Raw genomic sequence first — 18,738 nt, forward strand, 5'->3', positions numbered from 1 at the left:
TATTATTACTGGCACATTTAACTTTATTAAAACTGCCAAATAGTTTCCCAAAGTGGCTAAAACAATTTATATTTCCACCAGAAATGTATGAACATTCCACTGACTCTACCTCACCACCACCATTTGGTGTGTTTTTTTTTTAGCCATTATGCTAGGTATACAGTATTATCTAATTGTACTTTTACTTTGCATTTCCAAAATGGTTAAAGATTCTTGGGCAGTTTTAGATTCCAATCACATCCATCCATGTGACCATGAAAAGCCCCACTGGTTTCTCTTCTCCCAAAAGGCCAGGTCTAGTCCTCAACCTCAGCCTAGAGCAAATGCCCCAAAGCTTACCTAGGAAGGTATCTTCTCTCTCTGGAATTTTTATTCAACTAGTCCTTGTCATGAAGTCCATCTACAACTCTGTGAATACTTCAAAAATATGTTTTGTAATTTATCTGACTTCTTTTTTCCTAGTTGTTATAGTGGGAGTGCTGGTGTCCCGCTGGAATCGACTACATCACATTGGGAAGTGGGACCCCTTCCATTTCTTCTTCAGTCAGTTTTGGTAAATATATTTTCAAGGAATTTGTTCAGTTCACTTCAGTCTTCAAATTTACAGCATCTGATATTTGTGCCATCTCTTTTTTTCTTGATCACTCTTTCCACAGGTGTGTCAATTTTATTACTCTTTATCAAGAACAACTTTTGGGCTTCTTTGATTCTCTCTGTTGTAACTCTGTTTCCGTTTTATAGATTTCTGCTCTTATCTTTATTTTTTCCTTCCTTTCATTTAGTTCTGCTTTATTCTGTTGTTCTTCTTTGAACTTATTAAATTGACATTTAGCTTATGCTTTCTGGAGAAACCAAGATGGCGGCATAGGTAAACACCTAAACAACTGCCTCGCACAACCATTTCAAAACTACAACCAAAAGACAGAACGAACATCATCCAGAACCACAGGAAAGCTGGCTAAGTGGAAATTCTACAACTAGCTTATGCTTTCTTCTAGTTTTATAAAAGCATTTAGACTATACATATCCTCTCCAAGTATTATTGACACTGTATCTTAAAATTTTTTAATGCAGTACTTTAAAAAATTGTTTATATTTAAGGTATAAAACATAATGATTTTATGTACATACTAGAATTGCAATGCAAGAAATTCATGCAAGAGTAGGCCTTCCTTCCCCCAGCTGCCTGCACTGGCTTCCCTCTGGCACCTGGAACCAGGGCTTCCCTTGCAGCCCTGGCTTCATCCAGAAGGTTGTCTGGAAGGACATCCAGAAGGATGCCGGTCTAATTAGCATATCCTGCTTTTATTATTATAGATGTATAGTGACATGACTACTATGGTCAAGCTAATTAACATACCATCTCCTCACACAGATATCATTAATTTTTGTGATGAGTGTACCTGAAATCTACTCTCTTAGCGTATTTCCAGCATTCAAAACAGTACTATTAAGTATAGTCATCATGCTTATACATTAGCTCTCTAGACATCTCTACATAACTTCAAATTTGTATAGTTTTGCCAACATCTGCCCATCCCTTTCCTCTCCAACCCCTTGTTATTCCTTTTTCTATGAGTTTGACTTTTTTATTAGATTTCACATATAAATAAGAAATACAGTAACTTTCTCTTTCTGGCTTATTTCACTTAGTATATCATCAGACATGCATTCAGGTTGTCTTTATATCTTGGCTGTTGTGAAAATGCTGCAATAAACATGTGAGTGCAAATAGTCTCTTTTAGATAATGATTTCATTTCCTTCTGATATATACCCAGAAGTGGAATAGTTAAATCATATATAGTCCTATTTTTAATTTTAGGGAAAATCTCCATACTCATCTCCATAAAAGCTATACCAATTTACATTCCCCCACCAACAGTGTACAAGGGTTCCCTTTTCTTCTTATCTTTGCCAACACTTTTATTATTATTATTATTATTATTATTATTATTAATTATTCAGCCTGGTCCTGGGGCCAGACCATGTGCCTAGGTCCATAAAAGCCAGCTTTGGAGGCTGGGAGGCTCACTGTATGGGAGCTAATCTGGAATCTGGGTCCATGGGTGCCAGCCCAGCACTGGGGCAAATACAGAGCCTAGGTCTGTAGGAACCGGCCTGGCTCTTAGGTGGGGCAGAACCTGGGTCCATGGGAGCCCACCTGCAGGCTAGGTCTGCAAGGGCTTTGCTATCAGGGTAATACTAGCTTCATAAAATGAACTGGTAAGTTTTACCACGTTTACAGTTTTTTTAGAAGAGACTGTGTAGATTCAGTGTTAATTCTCTAAATGTCTGGTAGTATTCTACAGTGAATCTTTCTGTGCCTGGAGATTTGAGGGGAGATTTTTTTAAGTTAAAAAATCCACTTCTCTGCCTAGCTAGCATGGCTCAATCGATTGAGCATCATCCCGTGCATCAGAAAGTTGCTGGTTTAATTCCTGGTCAGGGCACATGCCTGGGTTGTAGGTTTGATCTACAGTGATGACATGCAGGACACAGCCAGAGGCAGTCTCTCCCTTTCCCTCTCCCTCTCCCCCTCTCCCCCTCTCCCCCTCGCCCTCCCCCTCTTCCCCCTCCCCTTCCCTCTCCCCCTCTCCCCCTCCCCCGCCCCCCCCTCCCTCTCTCTCTCTAAAATCAATAAAAACATTTTTGGGGGGTTAATCCTCACTTGAGGATATTTTTCCATTGATTTTAGAGAGAGTAGAGGGAGAAACAAGAGAGAAACATCGATGTGAGAGAGACACATCAATTGGTTGCCTCCTGCACACCCCCCAACCAGGGCCAGGGAACCTGCAACTGAGGTATGTGTCCTTGACCAGAGTCAAACCGAGGACCCTTCAATCCCAGGGCCCATGCTCTATCCACTGAACCAAACCGGCTAGGGCAATAAAAACGTATTTTAAAAATCCAGTTTTCTTTGAAGTTCTGAGACTATACAAATGATCTACTTAATATTGAGTGAGTTGTAGAAGTTTGTGTTTTTTGAGGAATTAGTCCATTTCATTTGAGTTGTCAAATTGTTCATAGTACTCATTATTGTCCTTTTGATATCTGAAAGTTATTAAATGATATACATTGTTTTGTTTCTGATACTGGTAAATGTGTCTTCTTTTCTATTCTTCTTCAGTCTTGCTAGAGATTTGTCAATTTTATGATCTTTTCAAGTAAGCAGATCTTTACATCACTGACTTTCTCCATTATATTTCTGTTTTCAATTTATTTCTATTCTTTATTATTTCCTTTCTTCTATTTGCCTATATTTTATTTTGCTCTTCTTTTTCAAAGTTGTCTAGGTTTCTGGGTTAAGAGCTTAGATCAAGCATGTCAAACTCAAAGACTAACATGGACCAAATAAACAAGGTTTATGTTTATGTGGGCCGCAAAAAAAACCAAAATCTTCAATTTCCATACAAATGTAGGTTTATTTTGATAGAGACATGCTGAATACAAAGGGCTGAAATGAATAATCATTAACATAACAGAAAACCTTAATAAAAATTAATATTTTTCTTGAACATTAACTTACCAGATACTGAATAACTGCACAAATTAATAAGCGTAACACAAATAAACCTGTTTCCGAAAGCGAAACATGTCCTATTGCATACACCAAACAAGTCAGTACAAGACTAATGACATGGCAATCGGCTGCTAAAATATTCACTACTAGTATTAGTGGAGAGAAATGGTGCACCTACATGTAAGGCGCTAAGGGAAATGAATGCAACATGATTCAATCAGTCATTAGCAAACATTGTAGTTCGTTATTAATAATTATGTATAACAGGATACTGTAAAAATTAAGTTGTGAAATTTTTATTAAAATGTTTCTTACATACCGTTATATTGGCTGTGCCACAAAAATATTCGTTGTGGGCCGCATGTGGCCCGTCGGCCATGAGTTTGACATGCTTGGCTTAGATTATTGTTTTGAGACTTTTCTTCTTTCCAATATATGCATTTATTGCTGTTTCTTTTAACACTGCTTTAACTCTGTCCCTCAAATTTTGATATGTTGCATATTCATTTCCATTTACTGCAATGTCTTTCTTTTGCTTTTCTTTGGTTCATGAATTATTTAGGAATGCATGGCTTTAGTGTTTAGTAATTTTCCTTTTCTTTCATTATCAGTTTTTAAGATTCCATCATACATATTTTATATGACTTTAATTTTTTTTTTAATTTGTTGAACTTATCTTGGACACTTAAAAGACTGATATTCTGCTGTTGTTGGATGGAGTGGTCTGTGATTTAAAACCTGTTGTTCAATGGTGTTGAATTCTTCTCCATTCTCGCTAATGTCCTGTCTAGTTGTTCTATCAACTGTTAAAAGGAAGATGTTGAAATATCCAACTATAATTGTGGATTTTCCTAAAATGGAAAAGTTCTATCAGTGTTTGCTTCACATGTTTTGCAACTTACTTGTTTGGTGCAAACACTGTAAAATTGCTCTGGAGTCTTGTTGGATAAACCTGTTTATCAGTATATAATATTCCTCTGGGTTAATATTCCTTGCTCTGAAATACACTTCATCTGGCCTTAATATAGCTATTCCTGAGTTTATTAATATTTATATTATATATTTTGCCTATAATTTTACTTTCAACCTATCTATATTGTTTTATTTAGAGTATCTTATAGACAGGATATCCTGGGTCATGTTTTTAATCCAGTATACCAATTCTGCCTTTTAATTTCTGTGTTTAGACTACTTATATTTAATGTCATTATTTATATGTTAATACTTTTGTCTATTATTTTTTGTTTCTTTTTATTCTCTAATTTTCATATCTCTACCTTATTTTCCTGACTTCCTGTGTGTTATCTGAAATTCTTTGACAATTCCACTTTTATCTACAGTCTTTTTAAGTATATAACTTTGTATAGCTTTTCCTAGTTGGTTGCTCTAGATATTACAATATATATGAACTAGAGGCCCGGTGCATGAAAATTCATGCATGGAGGGGGCGTCCCTCGGCCCAGCCTGCCCCCTCTCACAGTCCGGGAGCCCTCAGGGGTGGGAGTCGACCCGGTGATCAGGGGAAGGCAACATGTGATGCCCCCATCACACCTCTGCTGCTGCCACTGCCAACAGCGCAAGCCTCAGCTGGCCCTGATTACCTGTGCCTCATGTGGCCCTGGGCGGCTGGGGGACTGAGGGAATAGGGGGACTCCAGAGGCAGGCGTCCTGGCGGGGCTGAGGGGACTGGGCACTGCCATCTTGTGGCTGTGGACACTGCCATCTTTGAGGGCACGGCAGTCAATTAGCATATTCCCTCCTTATTGGCTGTGGGTGCCACCATCTTTGAGGGTGGGCAGTTAATTAGCATAGTCCCTCCTTATTGGCTGTGGGCATCGCCATCTTTGCAATGGCATGAGGGTCAATTAGCATATTCCCTCTTTATTAGATAGGATAATTTATGACAGTGTAGGGGTACTATTTTACTAGTTTGAGTAAAGTGAAGAAATCTTAGTACCTATATATCCCTTTACCTTATCCACTTTTAATTATCTTAACTATTTCCACTATATACATTCAGACAGTGCTTCAACAAACAATTTAGAAAACCAACTAGGAGAAACTCTATCATTCTTATCAATATTTTTGCTCACCATGTTCTTATTTTCCTTCCTAATATTCCAAGGTTCCTTCTCTAATCATTTTCTTGCTGTTTAGATAACTTGCTTTAACCATTCTTTTAGGGTAGGCCATGTTGGTTGCATTATACATTCCCCTCAATGGTACACAAGAGTTCCTTCCACCATACTTGTTATTTTCAGTCTTTTTTTTTTTTTTTTACCAATTATCATATGGTTGTGAAATGATATATTATTGTGGTTTTGGTTTGCTTTTCCCTAATGATTAGTGATGGTGAACATCTTTTCATATGCAAGTCCACTGTTCATTTTTTAATTGGATTATTTTTGTTGTTGTTGAGTTATAGTTTTTACTATATTCTGGATATTAACAAGTCAGTTACATTATTTACAAATATTTTCTCCCATTCCATAGCTTGCCTTTTCATTCTGTTAATTGTGTCCTTTGATGCACAGTCTTATGTTTGATGTAGCCCCACAAAAGGGGCTTACTTTGAAGATTAGTATACCAAAAGCAATTTCCCTCTCCACTCATTTTTCTTTTCCCAGATAACTTAAAATTTGAACTTCTTAATCTATATAAGCTAGATTGCTGAAGGAAACTTCATTTAATTCACATTTTTTAAGAAGGCATTAAATCTTCTAGGTTTCTCATTGTCATAGTGTTGTAAAGGAGTAAAATTCCCACCAAATTGCCTTTTTTTTTTTTTTTTTACTATTTTGTATTACTGTAGCTGTGAGATATGTAAGCTTTTTACTTTTACTGTTTTGTTGTGTGTTTTTTTGAGAGAGAATGGAAGGGAGAGGGAGAGAGAAGAAACATCAATGTATGAGAGAGATTGATTGCCTACGGTACGCACCCTGACCAGGGACCAACCTCGCAAGATGGGCATGTGCCCTGACAGGAATTGAGCCAGTGACCATTTAGTACATGGGATGACACTAAACCAACTGAGCCACACTGGCCAGGGCATAAGATAATATTCACTTTCTATGCATACAGAAATTACTAACCAAAAATAATAGCTTTAACCTTAGATCACCACTCCAGCATCTTTATGTCTCAAATGGAAGGTAAATCCTAACCTTGAATTTATATCTACATTTGGAGGCAATATTCCTGTGCATTGTTTCATAGAAGTGGGCCTATATAACCTATTTGCCATAATTCCCCAAGCTTATCTCCTCTGTTAATTTGATTTCTCCCATGATGGCTTTATCAAAATGACTCACATTTTGGAGCCATTTATGGATTGTACTTAAAGCTATTTGGATTTTATGTTTTCTAACCAGTGCTATATTTCTGTAACCCAGATTGCCATGAATATTCCAGATACTCATCTTCCAACTTGTAGACCAAATAGTAATGCCATTTGTTACTGCCCAGGAATAAGCCATTATCAATTATTATGTGAAAAATTAATATAATTTTTCCCTACCCAGCAAGCTATCCCAGAAGTCATGGAACAGAAAGGCTCCCACACTAAATTAAGATGCTTAAGGCACATGGCTTATTAAATCAATTTAAATACACAACAAAAGATCAGGGAGAAGATATGGGATAATACACTTTTTAAGTTACAAGAAGGTAGAAGGATCTTATTATCCGAGTTATGAAAGATCATATATCCTCTCTCCTCTGCTGCATCAGCATTCTCCACCAACTGTATAATTTTGAGAACCAGAGTTGAGGTCTGTCCAAGGGGGATCAACATATAGAAAATACAATGAGTCAATGACATGCACTTGCTCTAATCAAGTACAGAGAGATGCAGAGGGACATGTATGCCTGACTACAGCTATAGCTCACTAATCAGCCTCATAAGCTATTCTGGATTTTATTTCTGTTTCTTGAGTAGAGGACCCAAAAGATAAAGAAGGTGTTACCCAGTTAAGACCCATTTAAGACCTTAACAATACCAAGTGCTTCAATTGTGTCTTAATAATACTTAATATCTATTTGGCCCCTCTATCCCTTCCTATGTTTAACACTCATATGTTCTATATATTTTATCTACACCTATCATAGCATGTTTCACAACTATTTGCTTCTATACTTAGTTTCATATCTCCTCATTTCACAAATACTTCTCTATTTAGTTCCATATATCCTCCTTTGTTTCTCTTATTTTCTATAGCAGAATTGAGTATTTTATAATACTAACTCACATTATAGCAAATAAGCATTAATGAGGATGAAATGTCTCTATATATACTGTCTGGAAGTGCCCCAACATATAGTTAGTGAATAAAGCAAGGTGACAAGAATTGTGTATACTATGCTGTCTTTCATTGGCCAGGGGAGTGGGGGGACCTGGGGGGGAGAGGGAGGGCAGGGAGAAGAGCTGTATTTGTTAGCATTTTTCTGGTAGGATACAGAAGAAACTGGTAACACTAATTTTCTCTCAGGAGGATAACTAGATAGCATGCACAATCTTTGAACTTTTAAAACTGCATAAGAAATACATATTACCTATTGGAAAAATTGGTTGATTATTTTAAAATTTATTTATAAAAATATTAATTATATATTTTTCTATATACAGATATCAGAATGGCAGCACAACTAAACCTGCCAGAAAATACAGATGACTGGACAAAAGATGATGTAAATCGGTGGTTAGTTAGTCATAAAATTGACCAAAAATACAGGCAAATCTTGACCACACAAGATGTGAATGGAGCAGTCCTGAAGTTTCTAACTAAAAGTCATCTCATTGATATGGGCATAACACATGGACCAGCTATCCAAATAGAACAACTATTCAAAAAATTGCAGATAGCATCCTCTGATGATCCTATTCAGACATGTCAGAAGAAAAAAGGCAGTAAAAAGGCGCCTAAACCACAAACTTTGATGCAAGAGGAAAATGAGGAAACTTCAAAGCAAAAACAAAAGGGTAAAGAGAAATCAGATATGGCTAATGCCTCTACAAAGACTACAGTTTCTAAGTCACTAAAAAGTGAGTTCGTAGAAGATGAAATAGATGACACAAAGGAAAAGCAGCCATCCATAGAACTGACATGTGTATCATATCCTTTTGATGAATTCAGTGACCCGTATCGTTACAAAATGGATTTTTGTCTACAGCCTGAAACAGGACCACTCAATCTCATTGATCCAATACATGAATTCAAAGAGCTCACGAATACGACAAAAGCCACAGAGGAGGATGTTAAAATGAAATTTAGCAATGAAGTTTTCAAATTTGCTTCAGCTTGTATGAATTCACGGACCAATGGCACCATTCATTTTGGAGTAAAAGACAAGCCCCACGGAAAAATTGTTGGTGTGAATGTCAACAACGTCACCAAAGAAGCCCTCATTGACCACTTCAATCGGATGATCCACCAATATTTTGAAGACCATCAGGTCCAAAAAGCAAAGAAGTGCATTCGAGAGCCAAGGTTTGTAGAAGTTTTACTGCCAAACAGTACTCCATCTGACAGGTTTGTTATTGAAGTAGATGTCATTCCAAAATACTCTGAATGTGAACATGATTATTTCCAGATTAAAATGCAAAACTGCAACAACCAAGTATGGGAACAAAGAAAACATTTCTCAGTGTTTGTGCGAGATGGGGCCAGCTCTAAAGACATCATGAAAAAAAAGGTAGATTTCGAAATGTTTAAATTAGGCTTAAAAGCATTGGCAGAACATAGGAAAGAAGCAGAAGAAAAATGCAGAATAAAAACAAATAATAAAAACAGTGAGGGTCCAAAGCTTATTGAATTGTTGACAGGAAATAAGGATTTGTTAGATAATTCATACTATGAATGGTACATTCTTGTAACAAACAAATGCCATCCTAATCAAATAAAACACTTAGATTTTCTGAAGGAAATAAAATGGTTTGCTATATTGGATTTTGATCCTGAATCTGTGAGCAAGGGGGTAGTCAATGCTTACAAAGAAAGCCGAATAGTAAACCTTCACTTGCCAAGTCTATATGTAGAGGGGAAAACCACACCAAACGAGAAGATTTCTAGTCTGAATCTTTATCAGCAACCCAGCTGGATTTTCTGCAATGGTAGGTTAGACCTTGACAGTGAAAAATACAAACCCTTAGATCCAAGCTCCTGGCAAAAAGAAAAAGCATCTGAAGTCAGGAAATTAATATCATTTCTTACACATGAAGACGTAATGCCAAGAGGGAAGTTTTTGGTGGTATTTCTTTTACTCTCCTCTGTGGATGACCCAAGAGACCCCCTCATTGAGACCTTCTGTGCTTTCTACCAAGATCTCAAAGGAATAGAAAATATATTGTGTATTTGTGTACACTCACACATATGTCAGAGATGGAAAGATCTACTTGAAGCAAGGTTAACAAAACAAGATGAATTATCAAGCCAATGTATTTCTTCTTTAAGTCTTGAAGAGATCAATGGTACTATTCTTAAACTAAAATCTGTGACTAAATCTTCACAGAGATTTTTGCCATCTATTGGTTCATCAACTGTCCTTCTAGAAATGGAAGAAGGTATCATGACTGCTCTGGAAATTCTCTGTGAAAATGAATGTGAAGGTACACTCTTAGAAAACGATGAAAAAAAATTCCTTGAATACAAGGCTTTAAAAGAGGAAGACTTCTATAGAGGTGGTAAAGTATCATGGTGGAACTTCTATTTTTCTTCTGAAAACTATTCTTCACCTTTTGTCAAAAGGGATAAATATGAAAAACTTGAAAGAATGATTCACAGCTGTGCAGATTCTTCAAAGTCAACATGTTCCAAAATTATTCATCTGTATCATCATCCAGGCTGTGGTGGGACTACCTTGGCTATGCATGTTCTCTGGGAATTAAGGAAGAAATTCAGATGTGCTGTGCTGAAGAACAAGACAGTGGATTTTTCTGAAATTGGAAAACAAGTGACTAATTTAATCACCTATGGGACAGCAAACCATCAGGAATACTTACCTGTACTGCTTCTCGTTGATGATTTTGAAGAACAAGGTGATATCTATCTTCTGCAGGCCTCTATTCAAACAGCTATAGCTAATAAGTACATCCGATACGAGAAACCTCTAGTGATCATCCTAAATTGCGTAAGATCACAGAATCCTGAAAAATGTGCGAAGATGTCAGACAGTATCGCCCTAATACAACAACTATCTCCCAAAGAACAGAGAGCATTTGAGCTTAAATTGAAAGAAATTGAAGAGCAACATAAAAACTTTAAAGATTTTTATTCCTTCATGATCATGAAAACCAATTTTAATAAAGAGTACATAGAAAATGTTGTCAGGAATATCCTGAAAGGACAAAATATTTCCACCAAGGAAGCAAAGCTCTTTTCTTTTCTGGCTCTTCTTAATTCATATGTGCCTGATACCACCATTTCACTTTCACAGTGTGAAAAGTTTTTAGGAATCACATCCAAGAAGGCTTACTGGGGGACAGAAAAACTTGAAGATAAGATGGGCACCTACTCTACAATTCTGATAAAAACAGAGGTCATAGAATGTGGGAAATACTGTGGAGTGCGCATTATACACCCTTTGATTGCTATCCGCTCACTGGAAGAATTGAAGATAAGCTATGATTTGGATAAAAGTCAAATTATGTGGGATATGCTAACAGAAAATGTGTTCTATGATACTGGTATAGGAAGAAGCAAATTTTTCCAGGATATGCAAACACTGCTGCTCACAAGACAGCGAATTGAACATGAAGGTGAAACAGGGACTTGGTTTTCCCCATTCATTGAAGCATTACATGAAGATGAAGGGAACAAAGCAGTTGAAAAAGTATTACTGGAAGGTATTCTTCGGTTTAACCCAAATGCATTCATTTGCCAAGCCTTGGCAAGACATTTCTACATTAAAGAGAGGGACTTTACCAGTGCCCTTCATTGGGCAAATCAAGCAAAAAACATAGAACCTAACAATTCTTATATCTCAGATACACTGGGTCAAGTCTACAAAAGTAAAATAAGATGGTGGATAGAGAATAATGAAAGAAACAGAAACATTTCAGTTGCTGATCTAACTGAACTTTTGGATTTAGCAGTTCATGCCTCAGAAGCATTCAAGGAATCTCAACAGCAAAGTGAATATAAAGAGGATGAGGCAACGGAAAGGTTTAATCAGAAGTCAAAGAGGCGGTATGATACTTACAATATTGCTGGTTATCAAGGGGAGATAGAAGTTGGGCTCTATGCAATCCAGATTCTCCAGCTCATTCCTTTTTTTGACAATAAAAATGAACTATCTAAAAGAGACATGATCAATTTTATATCAGGAAATAGTGATATTCCTGGGGATCCAAACAATGAATTTAAATTAGCCCTCAAGAATTTTATTCCCTATCTAACTAAATTGCGATCTTCTTTGAAAAAGTCCTTTGATTTTTTTGATGATTATTTTGTCCTTCTAAAACCAAGGAACAACATTAAGCAAAATGAACAGTCCAAAACTCGGAGAAAGGTGGCTGGATATTTTAAGAAATATGCAGATATATTTGGTCCCTCCGAGGAATTACAAAACAAAGATCTCGGATCACAGCTTAGTTTTCCACTTCGAGTAGAGCTGTATCGGAGAAGCCTAGAAGTTTTAAAAGCAGACAAGTTTTCTGGGCTCTTGGAATACCTTACCAAAAATCAAGAAACCATGGAAGATATAGTGAAAAAATACACTTTTCTCTTTGAACAATCCACTGTCAGAATCCAGCAAAAGGAAAAACAGAATTTCATCTTGGCCAATATCATTCTCTATTGCATTAAACCTACCTCCAAAATTGTGATGCCAACTAAAAAATTGAAAGATCAGCTTCGAGAAATCTTGCAACAAATAGGACCGTCTCATCAATTATCAGAACCTTATTTCTTAGCTTCCCTCTTATTCTGGCCAGAAAACCAAAAACTAGATCAAGATTCTAAACAAATGGAAAAACATGCTCGGTCACTACAAAATTCTTTCAGGGGACAGTATAAACATATGTATCGTACGAAGCAACCAATTGCATATTTCTTTCTTGGGAAAGGTAACAATATGAACAGACTTGTCCACAAAGGGAAAATTGATCAATGCTTTGGAAAAACACTTGATATTAATATCTGGTGGCAGAGTGGAGAAGTATGGAAGGAGAAAAAAGTCCAAGAACTTTTGCTTCGTTTAAAGGGACGAGCTGAAAATAACTGTTTATACATAGAATATGGAATCAATGAACGAATCACAATACCCATCACACCTGCTTTCTGGGGTCAACTAAGAAGTGGTAGAAGCATAGAAAAAGTGTCCTTTTACCTGGGATTTTCCATTGGAGGCCCACTTGCTTATGATATTGAGATTATTTAAGAGCCTGATCTTCTCCCTGCAGGAATGTGATCTCAGTACAATCTTTTTTTTTTTTTTTACCTAAGACTTTAAATTCCTCTTGAAAAAGAAAAAAAAAGTGAGAAATGTGGACAGTATCAAATATCTTCCTTGGTTTGTATAACACTATCAAGGACAAGATAAGGACAAGATAAGAAGGAGCTAGGGATGGAATTAGGAAAAGTGAATGTAATGAGTCAGCCCCACAGAACTCCACCACTTCCCCCAATTACCCAACCAAGGCATGGACTGAGGTAGAGTGCCTCCTTTCTTCTCAACTGGAAAAAATTTTCAGAATAGGAGAAAATAGTTATGATTCCAATACATTATAATATTGGGAAGCATTTCATTAAAAAGGTGAAATCCTCTCAAGCTGAAGAGCAACATTTGTTCTTACCAAGCACACCAGCACTCAAGGATCTTTCAAAGCAGAGAAGCAACCAGTTCTCTGAAGGTCATACCCACAGAAGTCAGCAGATTTTACCAAAGCAGGCTGGAGAATTAGACTGCCTTTTCATGTAGTAGGAGGCAGTTGAGCAAAAGTGTGTGTGTGTGTGTTGTTGGGGGGGGGGGGCGGTTATAGAACTCTATACACACACAAACCAAAAAAACAAACACAAACAAAAAACACCAGAACTCCAAAGCTAATGAATAAAAAGGTCTCTTGTGAAAAAAGACTAATTTGACTCCCATCCACGGAATCCTAACATACTGGGAAGATATGCATGTAACCTTTGCACTGAATAAGCACAACCAGTGAGAGGTAATCAAAATGCAATTTTCATCCAATAAAATTATGGACATGGACAATCACCAATGGTTGCAAAAACTGATAAAAAGCTGATAAACAACTTTATAGCAGATGAATCATACTTTCCTAAATCCTGATCAATATTAACAGAGAGAGAGCCAGATATATGAGATTATAGGAGTGCACACATCACCAAATAATTGAACCTGAATCTGGATCAATTCAGGATCTTTCTTCCAATTGAAAGGAAATACAGATGTTGGATATGCTTCAAAGTAATTCCATGTGTAAAGTATGGAGATGGTGAAAGGAAAGTAGATAAACAGTATAACTGCAACAAGATGGGACATGAGTTAACAATTGCTGCATGAAGCATATATGGGAATTCTGCATACTCTTTTCTGTTCTTTGGACTATGCTCTTGAAATTTTATGTTATAAACAATTTCTAAAACAAAAAATGCAATTTGTTTTTTCCTTCACAATTCCATTCCGATTTTTAATAGTGGGTTATGTGTGTGTTTGGGGGGAGGGGGGCTGCACACAGTCTCTTGCTCCTGAATGAAATTTCAGCTCCCTAACTTTCAGCTCACTCATGGTTTTAAAAAAAAATTATCTGGTTAAACACAGTCTCAATTTTTAAAATGAGAATGTCCAGTCACATTTTTCTCTGGGGCCACTTCCCACTTTGCCCCAGGTTTCAGTCTGCTCTACACAGACTGTCTCTTATGGAGTCCTTGTGTCTTACCAGGTGATTCTGTTGAACTCAAACTAAACCAGCTTAGACAGGTTCTCTCTCTCTCTCTCTCTCTCTCTCTCTCTCTCTCTCTCTCTCTCTCTCTCATAACTTACCTTGGGTGCACAAGAAACACTCATGGATATTACTTCTACCACTGGTAGTTAGTAGAGCTAATTTCCAGTCTTGGAAACAATATGCCCCATAATGTCAGGAAGACACAGGTCAGGCACTTCACAAAGACTTCTTGAAGTCCCCTCCCATTCCCCCATCCCCTGCTCTATAGGCTGGAGATGAGAGTCTCATGGTGTTGGGAGAACTTTTGCCATAAGAACCTCTTCATAAATGCCTCGCTTCCTGAATGCCACCAGCTGGCTAACTATAGCCTGTAGACCAAATCCAGCCTGTCTTTTAAATAAAGTTTTATTGGCACACAGCTACATTCATTTGTTTAAGTATTGGCTATGGCTGCTTTTGCACTGCAACAACAAGGTTGAGTAGTTGCAACAGAAATCATATATCCCACAAACCTAAATTTTTACTATCTGGCTCTTTAGAGAAAAATTTTGCCAACTCCTGCTTTATGCTATCAACTCACATCTTTTTTGTAGGTCAGCTGTCTAATTGGTTCTTAGACATTTATTTTGCAAATATGCATCTTAGTTTATCAACTAATTTGATATCTGATTTCTATCATTTTAGGACCAAAGTTAAAACTTAATAACCTTTTAACACAATAATTTTTTTCACATTATAATAATCCAGGTCTAACACTGCCAAGAACAGCAGAGTAATAAATGTATGTGGGTTTTCCTTTTGCAAATAAAAATAAAACTGAATGATGCTGGATAAATTGAACAAGCTAATTGATCTATCATATTTCTTTTTACCCATTTAGCTTTATGTTTTCCTTAGGTCCATGGAATTTAGTCTTGAAAAATAGAATTTAGAAGGTAAGATTGGAGAGGGTGCAGACTGGGCTGAGGGATACCCCCCGTCCCCGTGCACGAATTTCGTGCACCGGGCCTCTAGTTTTTTATATTATTTTCTATCCCCTGCTGCACAATTTAGAATGTACTAGAAAAGAGTTCATATGCACTTAAATATTTATAGATTTTTTTGCACTTTATCGGCAAAAAACACAGAGCCAGTTAAAATATGTATACTATTATTCTGTCTTTTTTTTCCTGTTTTTTTTTTAAATATGTTTTTATTGTTTTTTAGAGAAAGAGGATGGGAGAGGGAGAGAGAGAGATAGAAACATCGATGAGAGAGAAGCTTTGATCAGTTGCCTCCTGCACATCCCCTACTGGGGATCGAGCCCACAACATGGAGCATGTGCCCTGACAGGGAATAGTACCAGTGACCTCTTGATGCATGGGACGATGCTCAACTACGGAGTCACACTGGCTGGGCCTTTTCTGTATTTTTAAAACTTATATATGTATACATACCATCATTAAAATATTGTAGCCAAGTTTCCAATTCTAAGGCAGTCTTAATAGCATGATGGTCCTACCTCTCCACTGAAAATTTTGCACATAAGTAAAAAAGTGCATTTTCTTTCATTAGTGGAAGAAGGGAAGTGTTCAGTTTTAAATCCAGAATCTACCTTTTAATGAGATTTCATCATCATCTCTTCCTAGTTGGAAGACATAGAGTTTAAGCCTATATTTTAGTGTTTCGCGTACGATGATGATTTACAAGTGTAAGTCCTGACCAGAAGCAAAAGGCACATTCCAAAGGAGTTATTTGATGACAGTTTAATAAGAGAACTATTTTTTTAAAAGTATTGGTAGGGTTTACACCAGGGATACAAGACTGACTGAATACTCAAAAATTAATCAACTACCAAAAAATTAATTAACTACCATATTAACAGGCTAAAGTAGAAAAATCACATGATTATATCAACTGATAAAAAAATCATGTGACAATACTCAACATCCATTTGAGATAAAGTATCACAGAACATTAGGAATAGAAGAGGACTTCCTCAACTTAATAAGGAGCATCTACAAAAACAAACAAACAAACAAAAAACCCTATAGTTAGCAACATACTTAAGGTAAAAGACTGTGTGCTTTTCTCCTAAGATTGAGAACAAGGTAAAGATACCTGATCTTTATATTCTTATTCAACATTGTACTGGAAGTTCAAGCTAATGCAATAAATCAAGAAAAGGAAATAACAACAAATAGAAAAAAAAAAACTTTTCATTTAAAAATGACATAATTTTCTAAGTACAAAATCCAATGTAATCTACAAAAAAAAAAAAAAACAACACAAAAAAAAACATCCCACCTAGAACTAACAAGTGAGTTCAGCAAGATTATAGAATATAAAATAAACATTCAGCCCTAAACGGTTTGGCTTAGTGGATAGAGCATTGGCCTGCTGACGGAAGGGTTCCAGGTTCGATTCCGGTCAAGGGCATGTACCTTGGTTGTGGGCACATCTCCATTAGGGGGTGTGCAGGAGGCAGCTGATCAATGTGTCTCTCTCATCGATGTTTCTAACTCTCTATCCCTCTCCCTTCCTCTCTGTAAAAAAATCAATAAAATATATTTTAAAAAATAAACATACAAAAGTTAATTTTCTTTCTACATATGAGCAATGAACACATCGACACTAAAATATCAATACCATGTATAATTACTCAAATATTGAATTGTAAGTCTAACAAAACGTGTTTATAACTCTTATGCTGACAATTATAAAGTGCTAAGAAATAAAAAATCTAAATAAATGGAGAGATATGTTCATGAATTAGAAGATACAATACAGTATCAATCTGCCCAACTTAATATATAGTTTAATGTGCAATTTCTATCAAGAATTCTGCAAGATTTTTTGCAGATGCAGCAAGAGTATTATAAAATTTATATGGAAAGGCAAAGGAAGTAGAATAGCTAAAACAATTTTTTAAAAGAAGAATAAAGTGAGGAATCAACAGCTGATTTCAATGTTCAGTTTGTACAATTTTATCATTTCAAGAATGTTATATTAATAGAGAACAGATTATTGGTTGCCAGGAGTTAAGTTCCAGTGTGGGAAAGTAGGGAGAAAGATAGGTATAGTTATAAAAAGGCAATAGAAGTGATACTTGCAGGTATAGAATTATCTGTATCTTGACTATATCAATGTCACTATCCTACTTATGGTTTCATTCTTGGCTTTCCAATATTTTACCATTGGGGGAAACTAGCTGAAAGATACACTAGATCTGTTTGTATTATTCTTTGCAACTACTTGTGTATCTACAATCTTCCCCTCCAAAGTTTTTCAATTAAAAAAATGTTAAAGGAATACTATCAATAATTTATACCAACAACTTTGAAAACAAGTAAATTCATGTATGTAACATGTATAAATTTATTCATATGTATTACACATGTATATATTCCAGAATTTATATATATATATATATATATTTGGCTTATCAGTTGTCTTAGTAGGAAGGTTTAAAACCATGAATGTGATTTCTTTAACTGTAATGGAATTTTTCAAATTTACTTTTTTAGTCTATTTGTAAGTTTTCTCTAACTTAGGTCAACTTGAGTAAAGAATAAATGTATATTGTGTAAATGTATAATATAAATATTATATATACAAAATATATGTATAAATAATTCCTATGACTTAAAATAACTTAACTGTTAATAGCCCCGGGCATGCTGTAGCACTGCAGTTAGTAAGATTTTCATCTGTGGTAAATCTGGATGGGGTACAGTAGAAGGAGATGCACTGACCTATGTAATACATCTGGCATTTGAGACTTATAAGAAAAAACAGTAACTACTAAGCCTGTGGAATTAGTTGGTAGTTGCTAGGCCCTATTGATACAATGAAGAGAGAGAGAGAGAATAAAATGCTCAAGTCGTAGTAGGGTTGTAGAAGCTGGAATCCATTGTCCAATACCCAAAGGCTCATCAGTTGTCTAATCTGAATTATTGCTGAAGGCTTTAGAAAAATTAAGTATTATTTTCTCTACTACTCTGTACTTAGCACATGATTTTGCATTAGCCAGCACTGGAACTATTGGTTGGTAGATTTTATCCTCCAAAGGTTTTCATTGTTCTGGTAGCTGCCTTATACCCCTTAACTCTCCTCTCTTCCCTTCTCCACCCTCCTTTCTGCCCAAGTTGCTCATCTATATGGACTACATCAATAGGACCCCTCTTGCCTTCTGGCTTCCAGTTGGGGTTGGCCATTAGGAGACTCAGAAACGGGAAGGATGGAGAACAGCAAGGATATTTATTACCCTGTCTTTCTCTTTGCAAAGCCACCTTTCTGGTTGAGTTCCTGAGTGAAGGTAACTGCTTCCTTCTAAGGATC

At 36.3% G+C, this 18,738-nt stretch overlaps 1 protein-coding gene across 1 annotated transcript; it reads left to right on the forward strand.

The window, feature by feature from the left end:
• The first annotated feature begins 494 nt into the window (after nt 1-494).
• SAMD9 (sterile alpha motif domain containing 9) lies at nt 495-12,956 on the forward strand. The gene is made up of 2 exons (XM_028157047.2): nt 495-553; nt 8,146-12,956. The coding sequence occupies exon 2, from the start codon at nt 8,154-8,156 to the stop codon at nt 12,894-12,896; it is 4,743 nt and encodes a 1,580-aa protein (XP_028012848.2). The 5' UTR covers nt 495-553; nt 8,146-8,153; the 3' UTR covers nt 12,897-12,956.
• Nucleotides 12,957-18,738: the final 5,782 nt, after the last annotated feature.

The sequence above is a fragment of the Eptesicus fuscus genome, chromosome 14, assembly GCF_027574615.1.
Source record: "Eptesicus fuscus isolate TK198812 chromosome 14, DD_ASM_mEF_20220401, whole genome shotgun sequence".
Taxonomy (NCBI): Eukaryota; Metazoa; Chordata; class Mammalia; order Chiroptera; family Vespertilionidae; genus Eptesicus; species Eptesicus fuscus.